Source organism: Empidonax traillii, unplaced genomic scaffold (genome assembly GCF_003031625.1).
Source record: "Empidonax traillii isolate 1590-97213 ecotype Southwest subspecies unplaced genomic scaffold, ASM303162v1 scaffold8:size5222938, whole genome shotgun sequence".
In the NCBI taxonomy this organism is placed as follows: Eukaryota; Metazoa; Chordata; class Aves; order Passeriformes; family Tyrannidae; genus Empidonax; species Empidonax traillii.
This window is the reverse complement of record NW_020955201.1, coordinates 74,524-98,358: the sequence shown is the minus strand read 5'-3', so window position 1 is coordinate 98,358 and position 23,835 is coordinate 74,524. Positions and strand designations below refer to the sequence as shown.

General features: G+C 36.8%; 1 protein-coding gene across 6 annotated transcripts in view; it reads right to left on the bottom strand.

Annotated features, from left to right (window-relative positions):
* Window positions 1-23,835, bottom strand: part of ERBIN (erbb2 interacting protein) — a 109,376-nt gene that overhangs the window by 38,572 nt on the left and 46,969 nt on the right. For all 6 annotated transcript variants that reach the window (XM_027882132.1, XM_027882087.1, XM_027882114.1 and 3 more), the window contains 4 exons: window positions 18,286-18,483; window positions 15,282-15,399; window positions 4,725-4,803; window positions 3,888-3,977 (listed from right to left, as the gene is read on the bottom strand). In XM_027882132.1, the coding sequence (XP_027737933.1) occupies window positions 3,888-3,977; window positions 4,725-4,803; window positions 15,282-15,399; window positions 18,286-18,474 (476 nt within the window). In that variant the 5' untranslated portion in view covers window positions 18,475-18,483. The remainder of the gene's footprint in view (window positions 1-3,887; window positions 3,978-4,724; window positions 4,804-15,281; window positions 15,400-18,285; window positions 18,484-23,835) is intronic.

Below are 23,835 nucleotides of genomic sequence, written 5' to 3'. Positions count from 1 at the left end.
AGCTCAACTTTTCAAAAAAATTAAATCTCTATGTGAACGAGTTGCCAGAAGATTAAGATTCTGTCTAAATCTGATCTCTTAGAACTATACTATCTGTAAAACATATAAAAGAAACATATAGCAGGTAAACTCAGAAACTTGCTGTTCAACAAGCAGTCATTCCTTGGAAAGCTAAAAATATTTCCTAGAGAGATACTCCTTATTTTTCATCTCCTTTGCAGTTCTCCTAAAGCAGAATATTTTTATTTTAAATTGTAAATAAAATATCAAGGCAAGAGGACTGAAATGTAGTGATCCCGTAGCAGGTTACATGTCCAAAACTTTCAGTAAAAGATCTACATACACATATGTAACTAAATTAAGTCCCTAATTTGATTATCACTGTACATTTATGTAAAAAATATCTCAAAGTAGATACTACTAAAAACATCTACTACTGCAAGCAAATACTACTGGCAAATTCTCAAGAAAGAAGATTTAAAGAAAATTAATTACAACATCACAGTCAAAAGTCTCTGGAAGCAATATCCCATTATAGACAACATTCTCAGAATTTTTACAATGACACTGAAGATAAAATCCTTCCTTATCTCAAACACTTGGTAGTAAACAATGTTTCCCTTTTAAAAGCCTGTCTCAAAAACGAGTATGCAGTGAATTTCAAGTTTATAATGCTCTGCTTATATATTTGTGTATTTAAATGCAAATATACATGATGCATTTTGAGACAACAGGTATGGTTTTCTTAGGTAAGCATAATCATTCTCAGATTTCTGTGCACTGGTAAAAAGGTGGATGTGATCTGTGCCAATACCAATGCATTCTAATTGGAATTTGGGAGTGGAAGAAAAAAACCCTCTTTATTACCTGAGAAATCCAAAGGAATAGGCACATTTAATCAAAAGTTTGATGATTTTTAGTAACTCTAATAGGCTGGACCAGTACAACCTAACTGAAGGACAGCAAGTATGCAATACTCATAAAAAAAGGAAAAAAATTGGATAATACTGATTTTAAAAGTATGCAAAGCTTTAGCACAAATTTTGAAGGTGAGAATAAAACATAAAGGTAAATGTAATAAAATGTAATACCATGCTGAATAGATATATAGTTTGCATAATAAAGTTTTCTTTCTCAAGCATCAGGCTGAATGTTACCAATAGAGGTGTGCAGAGAAGCATTGTGGGACAATCCTCTTCAATACTTAAAATAGCAATCTTATAGGATTGGAAAAATGTTTGAGATGCCTGATGTCACAGATTACACAAGTGATATAACAGGACACCATAGGGGAAAAAAACCCATACAACCTTAAGTATTAAACCAAAACAGAAAAAGGACAAAATGACATAGCACCAAGTCAAGTATTTAGGATTTCCTTGTAGGCATCAGCCATTTCTAGCTGAACTGCCCACTACATCAGTCAGTTATGTGGGAAATGATATTATGTAGCTGCAAAAAAGGGTAATTGGAACACTAGAGCATAATCACAGACATTTCCATGAGAAACAAGAAGATAATGATGACACCGTACAAGCCATGATGAGATCTCAATTTGAATTCTAAATATAGCTATATAGGTCATCATGCTATGTGAAAAATAAGAAGAATTAAAACTGAAACTTATTCCAAGATATATTAATATAATCAGACACACAGGAAAACCTACCACACCAGAGGCTAACAGGATTCTGTTTAGTCTAACAAACTGAAGGATATGAGAACACTAGAAAAACAGCAGTTGAGAGAATGGGGGACGTATGAGAAATGACAACAATTAAACTGTCAAATCAATGAATATGAACAGTCAGAGAGAAAGCAACGTGGAAACCAGGTTTCTAACCTGAAACAGAGCATAAAAACTTTGTTAGCTGTATTGTGTGTATGTATTGGCTTAGTTTTTCGGAGGCATTATTACTGCCAATAGTTGCCAGCAAGAGTGGGCAGCATAACTCAGTTAATTCACATTCCCAAATAATGCAAAGTAATAGCTATAAGGCCATATACAAAAAAACTAATGCACCAAACCAGAAGCTGAAGGTTTGTCCTTTATGGGAATAAATATCCCAAAAGCTCCTACCAGAGCTTTTTTTTTGTTTTTAAAGGAAGTATTCCCATATTTTAAAGTACAAGTTAAAAGACAGCACTAGAAAGTGTTTATACCTAGTCGTAAAGTTGTGGGGTGACAGAGCAGTCTCATCACTTACAGAAGACAAGTACTCAATGTCAAAGGGATCTGAACTTCACTTTGAAATGGTATTTTACTGATTCACTGTTTTCTAATTTATTGAATCTAAACATTTATTTTCTTATAGAATAGTATGTATTCTGTACAATACCATTATTAGTAGGTGAACTTACATACATCCATAGTCTGAATTCCTTTAAAACAGATTATGAGAGAAGTCTTAATTTCAGATTCATTCTCCTAGTTACAAGCTAGGATGCTACAAGTCACTGGATTTTAAAAAACAAGGCAGAATTCTTCATAACTCTGAAGAGAAACACTATATGGGAGAATTGGCTTTCAAATTGTCTTCAGTAACCAATTTATTCTTAAGCTGTTACTAATTACCTTCACCATTTCACTAACCATTAAGCATTACAGAAGCTGACAGTCGTGAAGAAAAAATTATAATGAGGTTTTTTCAGTTTATGTAAGATTAACTACTTAAAGGATCAACTGTGCCAACCTGAAGTCTTAAATTTCATCTTAGTTCCTGTTTTTTAGTAAGAAAATACTGCAATTTGGATAGACTATTAAAAATACAACAGAAAGAAGTAGAGGCAACCACAATTACGTACATTTCAGATATTTCTTCTTCAATCTTAATGAGGACTTTTGAAATGCAAACTTTGTGTACTAGAAACAAGCACAATAATTAATCCTGCATAATAAACAGGTTTTTTGTTAGCTGAGTGTGCAACAGATCTAGTGTTTTTAATCGTTTATGAGGGAATGACTAATAACTGGATAGAGAAGAGCAGGCCAACAGCTCTGATTACAGATGACTAATAAACTAATAATGGTCACTAGTGGAGAGCACCTCTGCTCATCTTCCATAGTACATCTCTGACAAATCGCAGGACTGTGTCTTGGGGCTTTGCCAGTCTTTTGTAAATTGTGCTGACCCAAATATAACAGCCTAAGGCAAATGTTTTCACGCAGCAATATGACTGCTTAACTAACAGATGCTTGCTGGACATGGAAAGGGGCAGGAGATGACAATCTAGGAAAAGAGAGCAAAAAAAGAGAGCAAAGAGGGGGAAACAGCAGAAATTGCTAAAATCAGCATGAGAAGAACATGAACTATGCTCATCTAGGAGTTTTCCTCTAAAGAGCATTATGCTTTCACTTTTGCTTCCAAGATTTATTCTGTTTTCAGAGGTAGGAGTTTAGTATTTATCTTCTATTCAAGCTGTACATACAACAGTTTTGCATAGTCGGCACACCATAAATATGCCAAGTTTTTCAGAAATGTTCCTGACAATAAGGGACTTGAAAATTATAGTTGTACATGAGATAATTTGTTCACCCAGTACAGGATAAGTAGAATAACAGTTGTCATTACTTGCTTTGCTCCAATTATTACATGATAAACAACCCAAATTTCAAAAATTTTAAGTTTCTCATGCTTACCAGACTTGTGTTGTAAAAGAAGCAAATATGTGAATGAGTTTTATTTCTTGACTCCTCATAAGCGTTCTGTCTGTCCTTCAGAAGTCAAATTAAAAACTGCTAATACAGATTCAGGGGATTTTTTTTCTGTAACTATTATGTGGCATAAATGGATTCAAAATGTACACATTTTGCTTCAGAAACAGCAGAAACTGCTCTGCAAAAATTTAAAACTAAATGCAGATATTAGGTTTCATATTCCACCCACCTGCCAAAATTGGCTGGCAAAAACTCAAGGAAAGCATCATTCAGGTACAGCTGTGTTAAGTTTAACAGTTGAGAAAATCCATCTGGAAGCCTATATAGAAGTAAAAAAAGTAGTACCTTAGTTTCAATTACAATCAAGGCATTAAGTCATATTTTCTTAGGCAATGGTAAAGTACTGAAGTCCTACATATTGATTACACTAAAATTAAGGGGGTGAATTTCTACAAAATCACATCAGACACTTGTTCACGGTAAGAGTAGTTTCGTAATTATTTAAGTATTGAGAACACCGTCAACAGTCAATAAAAACTAGAAATAAATGTAGTCTTGCTATGTATTTGTGATATACTCACACTTAATGTGGAGGAGTCATTCATTAGAGACAACAGGATAGATTAAAACATACACAAACACATTTTCTCCCTAGAACAGTTACACTGGGCAAGGTTTGTATCTCTGGCAGTGCTACTTCTGGACAATTAATTTTGTCACTATATAAAGAGACAAGGAAACTTACTCATACAAGCGAAGTTCTAAAAACAGTGGTACAAGCTTTAAGGCAAAATTAATTTTTGCCACTAGGAAAGAAAACTCTTCAGATATTTCTCTAAATTCACAGAGAAGTGACTGATTTTAACCACCTGAGAAAGCTACATGGTACAATGCAAGATTGCCCACACAGCCGATTAACTTGGGCAGTCATATTGGATCACAGTGCAAGATATTAATGAAGATACTTCTCAGATAACTCTGTCCCTTGCCTCTAAGGGCTGGGATAAGTTCGAGACTCAGCAGTATTTGCAAAAATATAAAATATCAAAAAAATTTACAAACTTACTTTGAAATAGGATTTACGCTTGCCTCAACAACTGTCAAGACTTTACAGTTTTTTATATTTTCTGGAAACTCCTGTATGCCTGCAAGATACAGAAAGAGGTAGAAAAACAGTCTGAAATTATTAGACTCCATTACATGCATAAAAATTATGTACATAAAACCACTAGCCATAAAAACTTTGATTCATTTAGCAACCAGTGGACTGGTTCTCTGATATTTCATTTTACATACAGTTTTCATTGAAGAAATACTCTTGTGCAATATCAATTCTTTTATTATTCTATTCCTAAAGCTTTTCATGTTGCAGTTTAGCAGGCCAGAGACACACAGGACACTAATAATTCTCACTGCTCACTGAAATGTACTTAAGATCCAAACCTCAGTCCCACTATTATTTATTAAAGAAAAGCCATTTGTACACATGGTAGAATGAAGTTTCCAAGAGGATATGTTTATCAAGTGCATAGCTTGTTTTCCATTAAATGGTAAGGCTTCAAATCTTCAAGTATGTTTACAGCTTCATGGTTCTGAACAGATATCCCAAAACATGACATGTTTACTGTCAGCTTCTAGACTAGAAGGGAAAGACAAAAAAGGCTGCAGATGCACTTATGTCTGAAAATTGAAATAATAAGGAACCTCCTCTTTTTCCAAGGTTATCTCCAGAAATGCCAGAGTGGAATTGTAATCCCCAGATCTGCCAAATTTATATTTATCAGAAAGTGATAAAGTAGGCTTTGAATACAGAAGACAAGTATCCACATCAGAAGGAAATGAGTATTGAATCATTCTACTGTTCCAGACTTTCGCCTCCATCTTACTACACTATAAAAAAAACCCAAATAAAACCACTGTTGCCACAACTGCAGTTCCTTTTCCACTGTACAACTGCATTGTTCTTATATGCTGGGACAGGTGTTTTTGTTTGAAATAAATTTGTCATAAGTGCAATAACCATTCATAATGACATCCTTCCACTGGGATTAAAAATATGCTGTTGTTTCCAAGAAAAACCCATATGCTAAAGTTTAAAACAGCTTTTTTTTCAGGTAACAAATCTTAGGTCTTCATCTTTCCATTAATACGTGTAATTGTGTCTATGAGTGCTTTATCAGGTATGTGGGAAGGGCAGCCCGAACCCAGAGAACAAGACCACAGAGAAGGAACTACGATCTGTGGATGCTTGCGTTTGGACTAGTGAGAGGATGAAATTTCATGCTGCTTTAAGTGACAAATACAGTCCAGCTGCAGAGAGAAAGACAAGGGCAGTGTGTCACGTCTCACTCAGACTGGGAGGTGGGAGATGGTTATGACTCTCCACGTATCTGTTTTGAGAATATATGGTGAAGCATCAACTGCTAAGTAATATTTTCAGTTACATAAAAAACTGCAAGATTATCTCATGCTAGCTTAGAGTTTGGTTCTTTCTGTTTGTGCAGAAACAAGATTGACCTGGTATATTAGGACTTAAGAGATGGCAATACCCCCAACAAGAAAAATAGTGACAAAACACATACTTTAACCAAATAAGTCAATTGGTGATGCTGAGTGGCAAAGTCACTATGTTGACTCTTCCATAAATTCTACCAAAGCACTAATACCATTTCTTTTAAAGTAGACTTTTGGGTCTCTCTTAGCAGGTACTTAAGATTGTCATACTAACTAATTGAAACTACTATTTTTGACTGCTAGCAGTATCACACTCTGTTGCTGAGAGGTGAAAGGCACAAAAAGCACACTAAGGCATCCAGTTAATCCAGGTATTTCAACACATCTAAGTATCATGGATTTTTTGAGAAATAGCTTTCTGGACTCAGTAACAATAAAATAAGGAGGCAGAGGGAACCAAGAAGAACTGAGCCATCAATGGTAATACAGGGCAATTCCTGATACTTCTGGTTTACAACCACACATCTTCATGCATATGCACATATGTGTAAATACAAATCTAGCTTTATGTGTGTGTATATATGTGTGTTTACAAACACACAAAAGTTCAGCAAAGTGAAGTTTACTGGGGCTGCAAGTGGAGTCAAAGCAGAAGATGGCAACAGTGGATACTGATTCAATTCACTTCATTACTCAATACAAAATCAAAACCAAAAAGTAATATTCATAATGTAATAAAAGTTTCATTTCTGGAAAGCAGTAATGATATTTTAAAGTCCAAAAAAGATCAGGAAACTACCACAGAAAGGCCACAACTGTATCTTACCTATTGCTGTGATATAGTCTTTGTACTAAGAGAAACACAATTCCAAGAAAATTAACTCAATTCCGGTTGTAGCAAGAAACCTCTTCCAGAGGAAGATGGAAAACATTTAACGTGATACAATATCTTGAGTCTGCAGAGATGAAGTTACGGATGATTTGTATGAAGTGGCCTTCTAGTGTCTAAGAATTACATTAGGACCTCTTCATTGCTGATGATACAACTTCACCTTCTTAAAATAAGAATCTATGTTAATCAGAGTAAACCACTGCTAAGCTCTTCCTTGGAGGCAGACTTGTGTCTCAGACTCACTCTGAGCCTTTAGTTTTGCTATTTGAATCATGGTGAGAGATTCTCTAAGCTTAGTTTTTCTGAAAGACTGTCACACTACTGGCCTTGGCTTGGTCCTTGGATGAAAGACTCCTCTAGTTCAACACATTAGACCTTATGTTTTTAATATTAATATTAGTTTCCACTGCCTGTGTCAAGAACTCATAGAAGCACAGAAGGCTTAAATTTGTGATAACTACCTAGAAAACAAAACACAGCACATGTGGTAGAGAAGAGAACATCAGTGTAAACATACTCTCAAAAGAACAGCCAAATAAAATATTAGCTATCCAAATACAGACATGTTAAATCAGCAAGCTTTTGTACACCATTGGCAGACTCTGCAGTAGTCTCATGTTTGACTATGCCTTGGGCAAGAGGCAGCAAACAGTTTTAACAACGAATTAACAACAGAAATTCAACTGACATGAGAAACCTAACAATGAAGGAGACTGGGAATTTAATTTTGCTTCCTTTTCAAGCCAGGATTATTAAGGTACACATGATCTTAACCAGCCTCACTCAATAGTTTGGTATGGATAAATGGCCATCATTCAAAGGAGCAGCCTATTGACAATGACAGTATGAAATATACCTAATATTTGTAATACACATTCAGAAGACGGGGGAAAAAAAAGTCAGTAGACTGCTACTCTCTACAATGTGATAACAAGTTGCATTTACTAACCAGCTATATGACAACCTTCTGACAACTTGTCCTCAGCTATCCTCCTGCATGCTAGAAACACGCAGTTACTGTTGGATCTGTATTCTTTTGTTTCTCCCACCAAGAAAGCAAATTGAAAAAATAAGTAAGAAAGAAGAGTAAGTAAGAAGGCAAAGAGATACTAGAAAAATATATGAGGGAAGAAACAAAGAGTTGTAGAAAACCCCTTATAAGAGGATCTGTTCCTCATTACTCTGCTTGCCATCCATCCTCAGTCTTCTGAATATTCTTCCCCACTAAGAAAAGTGAGCAGATCTCAAGGAACTCTGTGACCACATCTTTCTGCAATCCTTTTGTAATGCTGTGCTAATTTATCTATTTGATAGCTACCTAAATCCTTCCACAAGCATCTGATTAAATGAGTATTCTTTTTAAAATCCCATTTTTCTTCTGTTTTCTTACTGCTTTCTTTATACACTGATACTCACAGATTTTAGAAGATAGTGCAACAGATCAGCTAGTCTGTTGACTCGTTATCCCACTTTCATCGAAAGCAGCATATGGACAGGTTCTTCATCCCATTATTTCCTACTTTACATGATAACCACTGCCCCCAACACATTTCAGTGCTCCAATTGATTTACAGATCACACTTAACTGCTTTCCAAAAAGAGTACACTTGTGGACTATGACTATTTGCAGAGCACAACAGCAGAAAACACAAAATTTGCTCATTATCTTTAACCACTAAATCCAAACTGAATGGGGAACAAAGTACTTTTTGTAGCGTGGTTTACCCATAGAAGTTAGATTTCTGTAATAGCTTTAAATACTTACTGGTTTGTTCCTTTCTCCCTCTCTTTGCAAATTTCAGGCACTTTTAAACTCACTGGCCAGTTTCTACCAAAACCAACACTTTAAAAAAAAATTAAAAAAATTTAAAAAAATCAAAAAAGAAATAAAAAAAAAAAGGGAGGGAGGCAAGAACTGGAAGACTGTTAAAGAAAATCTGGCAGTAAGGTAAGGGAGAAGAATTTAAAATTCTTGTCTGGACAAACCCAAAAGCAGAAAGTACTCATCATTCAGATCTCCACTTGGCAAAAACTTGCCAGCTAACCAGCCTAACCTAGGAAATAGTATTCAATCATGATCCAAGACCAGCTGTGGCACATGCCCAAAGGACATACCAAAAAGGTCACACAAGGATTTCAGGTCAATGGTCACAAATCTGGAAATAATCAGCCTCAGTTCTGGATCATGTAACATGGCTGAAATATGGAATTTCACCTGATTCCTAACTCCCTGCAGAACAATGATTGTTTTAGAACGGTCTATCAGAACAAGTGTGCACCAATGTCCTTCTGCCTGGATTAATGCAGTTCTAAGTATAATTGCGGTCCCTCCACCATCTGTAGTTATACACATCTCCTCCCCTACATGGCACAATCCTATCACGAGGGTCAGTGTAACTTGCAGAGTAGGAGAGAAAATGGGGACAATTTTTTCTCTCCATCAGATAAGATTTTTTTCACTCAGTTCTGTATTTATAGAAAATTGTGCAAGTCACATCCACTGTTGGGAGAATCCTTTACTGCAATGTATCTCAGAGCTGACAGCCCCATATACTACTGTTTCAGCCCTACTGCAAATAGGGGCTTACTCTACTGCTCATACTATACTTATGTAGTCATATTTTTCTTCAGAAACAAATGCTAAAACTAGTATGCCCAGACTTCAGTAATAGAAACTACTACTGCTATAAAGAAGTAGCAGTGCCTACAAATCAAGTTACACCTCTTTTCACAGAGAAATGCTTTAAACAGGCTTGGAAAAGAAAAAAATATTCGTTCAATTCCTAGAAAAGCACAGAGAAAATCACTAACACATGAGATACCTGTGGAAGCCATATGGCTGATATCCCCAAAGGAAGGAGTCAGCAGCTTGATCTCAGTTTGTGGGCAATGTGAGGAAAAAAAAATTCTCTTATGCTAAGTTCTGGGTGGCTAAGCACTCGTTTGAGGTGGGCAGCACCCTTTTTTTGGCAACAAAATAGGTTTTGCTACTGCGGGGTTGGGGGTGAAACCCAGAGAGAGAGACCACAGCCTCCCCAGGTAGATGCCTACACCCCAAAAGACCTCCCAAAAGCTCAGAGAGCTACCCAGACCCTGAGCTGCAGGAAACTCCAGAATCTGCAAGTACTCCTGGAGCCTGCAGGCAGAAATGAGTGCCACAGGTCCAAATGTGCCCAGATAGACAACCTTTTCCAGGAGGTTCCATACTGCATAAGGAGTTCACCAGGTAACATACTATCTAGGAACCTGAGCAGGAGATTGATGCCTCATGTTATGCTCTCACACAGGCAGGGTGATAGCCCTGCCTTAAGTGTTGGAAAGCTGAAAGTCAGTTAGCATCCAACCCTGAACAGACAGACCCTTTTCAGCACTTCAGTAAGACAATATGTTTAAGAAAAAATACTAAAAACACTTGAATAAAAAACTTCAAATAGAATGGCTGCCTACATTTGGGATAAAATTTATAACCTCTATATAATGACACATTATAGTAGAGCTACAGGCTCAGAAGTATGCAGGAAATCAATTACCTTTTATTTCACTTTCATGGATGATATAAAACCCTTGCTTCTGTCTGTCCCTCTCACCTTCCATCAATATAAGCAGAGAAACAGCAAATTTATAGCAAGTTATTTCTGTATTCAGGATCTTCCCCTCTTATTTGCTTACAGAAAGTAAAATTTGGGTCTCTATCCCTCTATCAACTATGAATAATTCTCAATTTGTTAAAAAAACATATTCCTAAGTGTACCAACATAACACTAGATAGTTTCCTGAATTCTCATTCTCCAGCTTCCCAACTGCTGGCACTCAGTGTGCTAAAGATAGTTTGCCAAATCAACAGATTATTTTAGAACAGTGAAGAAAACATATTTGATCTACATTTGCATCTGTTAACAAAATTCTTTAAAATTACTGCCTGAAGGCAGGGGGGTGAGGGGAACGTTTTCTTGGGTTTAGTTTGTGTATTTTTCCATGAAGAGTCCTTGCAATACAGAGTGACAAAGTGACATGTTTAAATTTGCTGTAACATCAACGTGAAAGAAAACACACCTTAGTATCCAAGAGACTTTTGAAGGTACCACTATTTCCAAAGCCCCATGTTGCTTTTGGTCTTGCTAATTATTTTCTGATTGTGCTGTTTAATCCTCCAAAGACCTGAATAATGTGGAATTTTAAAATTCATTTTTTTTTCTTTCACCACCAGCATGTAGGGAAAAGTAGATCATCTCACTGTTTCCCACTAGACTAACTCCACGGTCACAAGCAATTTCAAGTGCATTTCCCAGGCTTCCAGGAAAGCCTGCTTTTCCTGGCAGTCACCTCATCCTAGATTTCAGTCCCTCAAATCACTCGATTCTCAGAAGTTAACTCTTCCGTACTTTTACATACACCATCATACACTGCATATAAATGCTTTCCCCTTCTGCAGAGATAGTCAAAACTATTTCCTCAACAGTCTTCCATATTGCCCTAGATGCATGCTAAGGCTGGCATTCCAGAGTCACAAGGGAAGGAATGTCCCCTGAAAGAGACTGATTTATGGATAAAGAGTGGATTGCAGGGTTTTTTTCATGGGTGGTGGGTTTTTTTCCTGTACAGATGTCAATATATAAATAAGTTGGCTATACAGAATTAGAAATATTTTGATTTTACTTTAGCTTCATAAATAAAACACTCAATTTTTTTTTAAGCTGGTCTTATATTCTGTATGCTGCAACTTCTCTTTAGGATGTAAGACATCAGGTTCCATTACTGGCAGAAAAGGGCATCTCTCGATGCTTTCTACAAGGCTGGATGTAATTTCTGGTATAGGAACATATGTTACTACTTATTGTACCATTTGTTCAAGTACCATTTCATCTTCATGACTACAACAGCATTAAGTTTCAGCTAAAAATTTCAAAGCTGAAGTATACCTGGAAAGAAGCAGTGGCATACCTTTGATATTAAGAGTTCAAAATAGCCTTGGGAATTAGGTTAAAATGCCATAAAAGGATAGCAGAAACACTCACTACCAAAACCTACAGCTTTTATTGACTAATACCAATAAACTACAAAGGCAGAGTTAGAACTAACTCTAGTCTATGCTTGCTGCACATATAGCAGCAATTTGGTATTTTTAGGCTACACTTGTGCCATGACCGCTTCAGAAGCCATGAAAAATACATTCCAAACCACACTGTTGTACAAAGATTTCTGTGTGCTCCAAACACACAACCATTAGAGACTTGTATTCCATAATTCGGCATGTCTCGAAACATACATCACTAAACTGGTAGAGTAGTCAAATGAAGACTACTAAATAAAAACCCCATCTGTCTGGCTCAAAGAGGCCAAATAAGAGAAGGTGCTGGACACTGGGAGCATACAGGGAAACATGCATGTCTTCTGGCTTCCTGTGTTTTACTAAATTTTCCATAGGCTTCTGGATTTGGTCACTGTTGGAGACAGGACACTAGACTAGATGAATCTTTGGTCTGATTAAATATTATTAGATATTCTTAAGTATCCACATGTGCACATCTGCTATGTCTCTGTTACAAAATTTTATATATTATGTGTACAAAACCAGGTACATTTAAATCAGAAATTAAAAGGGCAAGATTTTTCATGAGCTAATAGAGTACATAAGGATTCCTTTCATGGACTAATACCTTTTATGTAACAAATGTGGTACCTTGAAAAATCTCTGCAATTTTGATCTTTCATCTAAACATCAAATATTATGCACACACACATATATATGCATGTAGTTCTACCTAGAGAACTGGATACTCTCCCGTGCAACAGGTATCACTCCGAGCCAGACTGCAGTTCATGAAGTAATCTGAAACCATTTTAAAACTGAAGCTTAGTTTTTCATTTTTCAATCAGCTCCTTAAAAAAATAAACACTTTGCTCAACACATTTGATTAGGCCTATGCCACAAGTGGTTCAAATATATTACATGAAAATCCTATTATAGTTCATGTATGCTAGTATTTGAAAACCAAAGCCTAAATAACTACCCTTCTAAAACTATAACCTTTAAAACTAAATGCATATTTTATCTAAAGGCATCTGCACTTAAATTTAGCTCCATCCATATTAGAAGAAAATACTTAATGGTATATCAATACTGCAAGAACAATAGAGGAACCTTTCACTTGCCACAACTGCAGGAATCTGGAAAACATACTGAATTATTTTTTAATTCAGCATCTCTCATCACCCTGCATTATTGAAGACTAATCTCCATTAATTGGGTTTTTTTATAAATTAGAGGAAAGCAATCCCTGTGCTTCCCACAAAGGCTACATTCTATATTCTTTTGATATGCAGTAAGGAAAAAGGAAGAACTGGAGACTTTGATAAATTTTGCTACTCTCAGAAAACTAGTAAAACCCCTTCTATTAGGCTCTACTACAGACATACATCAGAACAATCATGGACAGTGGGAACTTGAGTAGTAAATTCTTACAAAGAGAAAAAGTGACACGAGGGAGGAGAATAAGCTTGCAGTTGTCAAGAGAAAAATATTCTGTGGTTGCAACAGTGGAGAGAAACAGAGAAAGGGAAAGGCATTGGAGCCAACAAACTGAAGTCTCAAATAATACCAAATTTATTACAATAAACAGCACTATTCCTTAGTTCACCCAATAGGAACAAACAGGGACCCTGATTTGGTTGGTTTGAGTTTTACAGAGGTTTCAGGACTACTGGGAGACAACATGTCCCCAGTAAACAAGCCTGTGACCTCAGGACTATTTTCTATGTGCAAGACTGGTCAGAGGAGCTATCCAAAGTGCGATAAGACTTAGAACAGGCACATGATAATAGTTTAAATAAGCTTGTACCCTGTCATGTCTCCAAAGGGTGTTAAAAAAAATCCCCAACCTCTAGTTAACAGAGCTTCACAGTTTACTGCGATACTGTGTCATACGCCTCAGAGTACAAGCGCTCTTTCAGCATCTCTCTGAAGGCTTAGCTAAAGGCCATTCCATTTTGGACAGATAAGTAGCTCCCCAGCTCCAGCTGCCTATTTAAGTACATGAGCTATGGAATTTGCCAGCACTAGCACTCAAATCTGCCTTTGCTGCTTTTAGGTCTTCTGCACTGAGAACTTGTGTTGCCAAAAGTTAATACTTTCAACGCTTTAGTCTAGGACAAAAAGATGATTCTTTCTCTATTGCATGTTACTATGACAGTTTAAGGCCAGTGTTCTTTAAGACAGACTATCTATTAATCCACTTGTATCAGGAACAGAGCAGTGACAACCAGGTCAATTTATCACACTAAATGCTGTGTTCATTAGGCAGAAATAATAAAGTAACAGTTTAAGTACAGATTGGGCTACAACAGACAATCAAGGAGAATGTCAACTCTTCAACAACTGGAATGTTTTCTTTAAAAAGCAGAATTTACTTCACTTTGTGGAGTCATTATTAGCTAGCAGCCCAAATAAAACAATGAACTGAATATGACAAAACCTTTGGAGTATTTATGTAATTATTTTCAAATGTTATTTCAATGAGAGGTCCTCTTCTTTCACTTTGAATTAGTAAGAGAAAACTATCTCATCCTCTTCAGCTAGCATGACAAGTTTTCTCTCAAATAAGTCTCACACCTAAGTCTGATGACAATATAAATTACTTCAATTTCCTCACAGTTGCATACATCTGCCAGCTAGCCAAAGCAGCACAATCCGTAAAACCCCATGTATAATGTTGGCTGATGACATTTAATTTATAAAAGGCTGACTCACACAGAATGACAGATTTTTAACAGACAGATAAGTGAACCAACTCATGCCTGTGGACACAAATACTTTTCCTCGCACAACAACAGTTACCATCCCCAAAACACGACAGCAAAGCAGCCAAGCCCTACTACAATTTTTTGACAGCTTTTAAAAAGAAAAAAAAAAACATTTTCTATATGAAAAAAATACAATAGAATTCAGCAAAATTTTACAAACTCTTGTGCAACTGCTCTTCAGTATAGCAACAGATGGCAAAAGTTACTAAAACCAATGCACTTTGAGAGAAAAACTACTTGACAGTATTATTTTTCAGTAATGAATCTCAAAGTACAAACCAACCAGTTTGAGAGATACAATTAAGTATCACAACCAGACCATAAAAAGCATCATTTATTGTAAGCAGGGATTTAGAGCAGTAATTTAAAAATTACTATCTGTGTAGCTTAGAGAAATTATACTTTCACTGGTGTCTTTGTACAGTTAATGGCGATTTGCCTTTTAGTTACCCCAATATAATAAGCAAAGTGACTTACCATTCTTGCTGACATCCAGTTCCCTGAGATTAATGAGATTTGCAATGGATGCTGGCAGTGTGGTTAGATCATTGTCTGGCAAACTCAGCTTGTGTAGAGACTGACAGTTAAAAAGTTGCTATTGAAACAAAGAAAAAAGTGCATGTGATTTTCTCTCAGTTTCCTCTACATAGCTTTTTTTTTGTAATCCCTTTAAACTTCTGACCTTACAGCCTGAAGGCCAGATTATTTAGGGTTTTTTACTACAAAAACTTTATTTAACTAGTTGCATTGAAAATTGACTAAGTTTACAAGGCTTAGGAAAGCAAAAAACTGCAAATGGTCACAAGCCAGCAGCTACGCTTAACTCTTCCTAAAAACTCCTTCCAGTATCTCAGAAATTGTGACCTGTAGTTACACACAGACCTGCAAACATTGCAAAATATTTTCCATAATAGACACACCATGTAAGACTCCAGAGGTAAACAGAGTTTATTGAAAGAAAAAATTTAAAAAATTGATAGACACATCTTTTAAAGTCAAATAGTTCTGAAACACAGAATTTCAGTAAGTATTGATCTCCTCTAAAAGTTCAAATTTCATTATATCTTACAATATTTTCTCCCTTCATGCTTCCTACTTCACATACAAAAAATTCCTACAAAATTATCATGAAAACTAGTGAAAGTTTGAGATATGGATATAGAAAACTGTTTAATCTCTTCTATATACATGCATTACCACCTTTATCAAATACTTGCTCAGAGCCAGATCTCTTCTTATATGCAAGGTACCTAGAGATTCTTACCCAAAAGCTTTAAAAACTGACAAAATAGGGCAACTAAGATTAATGTAATGGAAGAAAAACCCTCAAATAACATGTAGGAAACTTACAGATAGTACAAAACAAGTAATTCTAAAGAAGCTATTGAAAAGATTCATCTAAACAATTTATGAATATTCCTTTCCTGACAATTTTTGAATAAGATTATTCATAAATACCCTGACTTAGTATTCTTCTCTTCTGCAATTCTGAGAAAAGATCATAAAAAACCAGGAAGTGTTCAGTGACTAAAAATTTATCCCAATCACCACCACAGCAATGGGCTTAGTTTGACCAAAGTTTTTTATCTCTCTCTCAGCTACGAGGTCATTATTTCAACAAGAAACTATTGAACAAGCCCCATTCATGTAACATTGGCATATATACCACCTCAGAACAAAAGCAAACATAAATTAGCAAGATGGACAGTTAAAGGAATGAGCTTTAACTTGTCTACTGCTGTTTACAATTCCTCATAAATGTGTCTCTGTTAGAACAAATTAATATCCTTAATGATATTAAGTTACTTAGGATATATATGGGAAGGACAACTTTGATGAGCTTATGTTTCAGAGCCACTCCTTTATTTCAGGAATATATTAAAGCCCTTCCCTGAAAACAATAATCCAGACTCTTGGAATCATTAGAAATTTCCCTGATTAATCAGGTCAAAGCACATGCAGCACAAGGAATTGCAAGATCCCCAAAGGAAAATAAGAGGGAGGGGAGCTTTGAATGGTGTTGACTTCGTAGTTGTTACTTTTGTTGTTGTTCTTTTTTAGTGTTTACATATTCATAATGACTGCTAGTAAACCATGGAAGTCAGATAATTAAAGACTATGTTACTGCAGAATTTCAATTTCTTCCAAACAGCAAAGTGAGAGAAAAGTAAAACTGTTACAGTGTCACCTTTTTAGCTCAAATGCACACTACAGCACTTGGCATGAACAGGGTACCTTTTCAGACATTTCAAATGCCCAGTCAGTTTTGGAACTGAGACTGTGCACCAGCCTTTCGTGTAAAGTCAACTCCTCCTCCGCCACGATCTTTCTCTCCACTGCAGTTTGCTTATGCTGTGCCCTCAGGCAGTCAGCTAAATGAAGGAGCTATACTATAAGAACTGAGATTTGAAGTAAGTTGGAATCCTGAAAAGATTCAGGGCAATTAAAAAAATCCAAAAGCCACGTACACTGATAGGTCATTTCAGTGATCAGGCTGACAAGCAGCCCCAAGCCAGCTGTGTTGTGGTGTCCAAAGGTCAGCAGATGACAAAGCACCAACAGGGGAAAAGAGAAAACGTGAGTGGGAATGTCTTAACCAGGCTTCTGAAAGCTAGGGTTTCAGAAAGAGAGGGTCTGATAAGCACTGCACCCTTCATATTTGAAAGGGCTTAATTAAAAACCTTTTTCAAAGTTAAAAGACTAAGTAAAAGGGAAAACAAATAACAGCTTGAAACTCTGGCTCTAAATTGGCTACGATCATTTCAAATATTACATGCTTTCCCTTACAGTTCCCCTATGGATAGTTTTAGTATCCCAATTTCTGCCAAATTAATAAATAAAACATTTCTACTATGTCGTCATGATCCCTTAATCTCTCTGCTTGTATTCTTTACAGTATTTGAATTAATATGTGGGAGTGTTTTCTTCTGAAAATTGAAAGGGTAGCAAAACACAATGACCAAAATTACTCAAAAACTGAAAAAAAAAAAAAAAAAAAAGTTTAGTTTCTCAGAAATAAGCCTGTAAGTATGACTTCTTCTAATGTACAAACACATTAACTTGAAGCAAGTATAGGCTACTACATGTCCCTGCAGTTAAGAGAACAAAAAGGAGCAAAACATAAATGTTCAAGCAGTCTTCCTAATCATGGGGATAATTAAACCTTGGAGTAGACCAAGGTAAGCAGTAAACTGCCCATTTCTCAAAGCACAAGCTGACACTACCACAGAAATAAATTTATTAGCCAGTGTCTTCTGCTATGTACCTCTCTTGAGCTAGTTTAGTTGTTTAAGCAGTTTCATTCCAACTCAAACAGCAAAGCAATCAGGATGGAATGCATAAACTTTCAGTCTTCCAGGGCTGCTTCACAGCAGTCTACAGCCTAAAAGCTGAAGTGGGAAGCTAGACACTTGCTATCAGCTTCTACAATGCTGGTGAAGTAAAAAGTAAGTGTACCTAAAAGGAAAACCACCCAACATACCTTTGGAAGCTCTTCAATCTGATTAGCATCTAAATACAGTTCTTCCAAGGTCTTTTCAAAAGTAAAAATCTCCTTAGGCACCTGTTCCAGGCTGCAGTGAGAATAATCAAGGGTAGTCACAGTTTCCTCCTCTCCACGCAGACAGCGGCATGGCACCAGCCGCAAAAACAAATTCCGCTTCGTTGTCATTTTCAGGCACTGTAAAACAGAAATTGGTCGATTTAAAAGCCAAGACAACTTCTAAAATTCTCATATGTGCAGCTTCTCAAACTTCGACTGCCTGCTAAATAAAAAATAAAAAAAAAAAAAGGAAGTTTTGTGCGAGTGCATGTATGAGACACAATGGGGAGAGTGTTATTTTTTTAAAATATCACAGATTAGTAATGACATTACACAGGGTTTAACACATTTAATACCAAATGAAGTCAAAATTTCGCCTGTGACTTCTCACCTTCTAATACAGCCTTACATTGCAGAGAATCAGAGAATTTCGAGGCAGCATTTCTGAACTCTCAATTTTGTCTTTGCAACAGAGCTTATCCTTACCTTTACAAAGGTCAATGGGACATTTTTGTTCAGTATAATAAAATTCACCCTCTACAGATAATTAAAATACAGCTGTAGGAAATCTATGGGTTTTTTTCTGCATGTAAACTCATGTACCTTAATTTCAAATCCCTCATGTAACAACACAACACAATAAAAAGAACCAGCATGGCCACTACCAACTCCTCTATCTACAGCTTAAAGGAAGGTTTCCAAATGCATAGACAACAAAGTAATCCCTTTTTGCAATTTTGTTCCCTTTGGAAAACTTCAAGACATCTTGCTGTGCATAGTGGAATTAAGGAAACTTCACCTTGCTATGGAAATGTATCTTTCTTCCTTTAAACTCAGTCTCTGTCACAACAGTACCTTCTACTCCCGCGAGATAGCAAACCTAAATGGTGCTGACTTGCTGATGACTGACAGCACACACCAGCCATGCTCCTGCCTCTTTTCTCCTCAACAAGACCCCAAGTTTGGGTCTTATTCTCTAATTAGCAATGGATTTTCACAAAATCTTCAGAATGTCACCCCTCAAACTTCAAGCTTGTCTGAAATTAGGTAACAGACTCAAATCTCCAGGAAGGACCAACGTACGCAGACCAATAACATGATCATGTAAGCTTCGTTTCCTCAGGAAATTGGCCTAAAAATACATACTTCTCCAAAATGGCACCAAGTATTTATTTTCTCAATCAACTGCCAACACTCCAAATGAAAATATGCTTTTTTATCTCCTTTTTTTGTTTGTTTGTTTTAGAATTGCAGAAATTTTATTTCAATTTCTGGACTGGTGACAGGAAACTTTTTTCTCCAAGCATCAAAAAATTCTTTCCGATACATTTAGCAGACTGTAACATTCAGATGGTATATTAGTAATACTGTGAGAAAATAAAGTACCATGACCACTGCACTATGTAAATTCACAGGCTGCAAGCCCCCTTTTCTCACAAAAACATAAAAAAAGTAATTCTCTTGGATTTTTCTCTATGTGACGCTTAGCTTGCCAAGTACTTCACAGTATGTTTAATTCACAGGACAACAGATCAAGGCACTGCAATACTTTAGTGTTTTCATTAACTAGAACTTATCACTTGGGCTGTGAACAGTCAGATTCTACATCCATCCATCAAAAAGATGGAAGAAACCTGTTCATTAGAATAGTGGGATATCAAAACTTTTTTTTTTTAAACAGTGCTTCAATGTTGCCAGGATTTAGCTAAAGTGTTGATTATCATGAGAAGACAACACTTCCCATAAAATTTCTACCATGTTATTTAAATAAAAAGTGATCTAAAAAGAAAAATATATAACCATATTGCTACACAAAGAGTTTGGAGACTGCAAATACCATAGTGGGGATTTCCACAGAATGGAAAAGTCAGCAAAAGAGACAGCATAACCTCCTCCTGCTTCTTCCAGAGGCTCAAGCATGACATCCTCCAGCCAACCCACAGACAGATGCCAATGATGCTTTGGAAGCTTGTGTGCTCAACTTAGTCCAGCCACCCATGCCTTCTCCAAGCCTCTGACGCCATACATGAAGACACAAGTTGAATTGGAAACTAGTACTGAAAGCAGAGATGAACTGATCACCAGAGTCTGGCAGAGGAAGGCACACCTGTATCGCACCAGCTGCAGCCATCTACAAGTTGACTTTGTCCAGTCATTTCAACTTCTGAGTTTTGGAAAAAGAATCATGGCTAGGTTTCATAAATGAAGATTTGAGAAGGGCTCTATCCACGCTTGCTACAAGCACGCTGATGGCTAAAAAGGCCAATGCAAGATAGAAAAGTCCAGTTGCAGAAAGCACAGCAGAAAGACTCCCCAGGTGATATCGACGAGATGCGATTCTTCCTGCGTTGTCTTTTCTCCTCGAGAGTGATCCTGCGTGTGCTCTCAAAACATCTCTCAGCCTTGGCCATACTGATCATCACCAGTGGTCTACTCTGGCTTTCCATCAGGAGGCCTGGAGACACACTACCTATAACACTGCTGCTTCCTTTGAGAACACACACTGGAAACAGAATATTAAGAAGTATACTACATGCTTCGTATAAATAACAAAATACTATTTTTCATTCAAATCCCTCAAAATCAGCATACATTACACTGTTTGCCCTCTCTTCTTCAGTGGCTGTTCTCTTCCCATGTAATCTTATTTGCCCATGTCTCAAAAGTTTCTGAACCAACAAAACTCATAAGGCCTAACAATGCAAAACACACATACCTACTTTTTCTAACTTAAATCTTTATTTTCTGAGAGAAATCTTGAGCTTTTGGAAGGGCTCGGGACTAAGGATTTTTTTAAAGATCACATGTATCCACAGCAATGTAAACATGGATTTGTAAATAAATTCCTGTACAATATCACAGTGCTGGGTCATCTCCAATCAGTTAAAGTACCTTAAGTCACAACTTACATCTTAAACTAAAATAGCCAAACCTCATATTTAAGTATCAAATAAACAACAGTCCCCCCAAAGCACGGATTTGACCAACCTGAGCATATTTCAAAACCCAGAATGACCAAGAAAGCTGTATTTCAGTAAATGCAGGAAACTATGTAATTGATTTATTTCAAATTTATGTTTGTTTCTCCACATACATGAAGATTTATGTTATACAGCAGATGGCTGACAACACTATGAAATCAGTGTGTCAGGATAGTCACAGGAAGTATTCCATACCACCTCTCTTCTGCAATACATATTTCATAAACCAATAGTCAGACAAATATCCCCTCCCTATCTGTCTCTGTCTACATATCTTATGATCAGCTGCTCAAGCAGAAAAACAGTAATGATGCAAGGAATCACAAACTACAGAAGAGAATCTACTGGTAGAAGTACAGAAGACAGAAAATGTCATTTCACACAGAACATGTGCTTTACTTACACTGCTCCAAATATCAACTTCTCCATGGACAGTCTGGGTAAATACAGAAGGGAACACAAAGTATAGCATTTTTTTCCTTCCCACAAAACAAGCAAGTTTAGCAGGCAGAAAAATCTTTACTTCCTGATATACCACAATGTCCACCTGAAAGCACCAAATCCAACAATGTACAATTGTTCTGCAAATACACAACACTGTGGTGGCTTATTTGTCTCCACCATTAACAACTCTAAATTTTTATGAGGCGCATATAATAAAGAACTCAAAGGAGGGGGAAAAAACAAAACCAAACTAAAACTCCCTTGTTCCCTAAACCATTAGAGCCTTGACACAAATTCACTTGAGATTCATTGTTCATACCAACAAGAAAAATTAGGATCTTCATAGAGTTGTTGAGGTTTTTTTAACTTCTTGAAGGAATAGGAAGGGAAAAACACCACTCTAAAATCAGAAGTTTTCCTTGGGAATTATTAAAATCCCAAAAGCTGGAAAGGCATAAGGGAGAAAAGGCTGTATTCTGCCTGTGAAGACTTAATCTACCAGCCCCCCAAAAAATGTTAAAAAACCCACCCTAACTTAAATAAGTATGTTAATTATGATAAATTATAGTATTTTTCTTTTTTTTCTCCATAAATCATTTTTAGCATTTATTTCACACCTCCTCTTTCAATCTCTGATTTGAGGATCAGAGATGCTGTATTATCAGCAGAAAACTCAAAAATGGGTAGTTTAAACAACAGAGATATGTGCATTTCAGTGAAGTATAGTCTTCACTCGTTATTCATTAACTATGACGGTTATAGAAAGCAAATTCCATAATAACTACACCAAATGGAACAAAGGAAAATGTCACTGACCTGCCTATATTGTGAAGAGAGCAATAATTACGCAAACAGGTTTTCCTTTAGGGGTTCAGTGGTAGTTAATTATTTTGCAAAGTCTCAAATTGAAGAGAAAATTGAAGTGTTTTGTGATTTAAGTTTGGAGTGTATATAAGTCTGGTATAAAAGTGGTGCTTAAGCAGTATGATCAAGAAGAGAGAGAGGGAAGAATTTATAACTGAAAGATGTTTTGCTGTGAAACTCTATAGATCAGAAACACATTTTTCTGCCTTTTATCTATATAACTAGATAGGTACATATTAGTTGATAAAGCCCATCCCATTTGAGTCCATGAATGACTATGAGCATTTTAGAGTTTTAGAATTGATAAAAAAGGCCAAATTGACCAAGAGGTGTTAGGGCACTTGTTCACAATATTCAATGGAAAAAAAGTTATAAATAAATTCCTCCCTCTTGAAATTGAGGATTCTCTGCTCCAGCATGGGGTTCTCCATTGTCTGCAGGGAAATCTCTGCTCTGGTGCCTGGAGCACCTTTTCCCCATCTTTGACTGACCTTGGTGACTGCAGGGTTATCTCACGCATATTGTCACCTTTCTCCCCTGGCTGCGGTGCAGCTGATTTTTATGGTTCCTTATATATGTTATCACAGAGGGTCTACCAAGACTGCTGACTGACTCCACTTTGGCCAGTATTGGGTCTATCTTGGAGTCAGCTAGAATTAGTTACATCCAGCATGGCGGCAGCTTTAGGAAGCTTCTGCATTTGGCGCAGTCACACCTGTAGTCCCCTTGCAGAAGTCTAGCAGATAGGGGGCTAATGTGTTTGTCTCAAACACCAGTAGCAGGATAGCCGTGGAGCCAACTAAGGACTGTTGGTAAGAACAGCCAAGGACTGGGGGCAGTAACACGCTGTAAGGAAGAACAAGATGTGGCTGGAGAAGAGGGTCATTTGGAGGTAGGACAGTGCTTTTCTGGGACAAATCTCTTTGTTCTAGTTCCTGGAGGTAAGCACAAAACCATACAGCACAGGCACAGAAATGAGGTAGAGAACTGGGCATGGTCTGTAAGGGCGGGGGGGGGGGGAAATCAACACCACCGAAGACCCCCAAAGCCCTCTGACACATTTTCAGAAAGGTCTAGAAGAACACACTGTGCATGATAACTAATTAGCCTAGAAAGTGTGACACTTACCTCCAGGGCAGGGAAAGCTTATCTATAAAAAGGTACCACCACCAAGCCCAGGTGCATGGGTGCTCCCAGGACC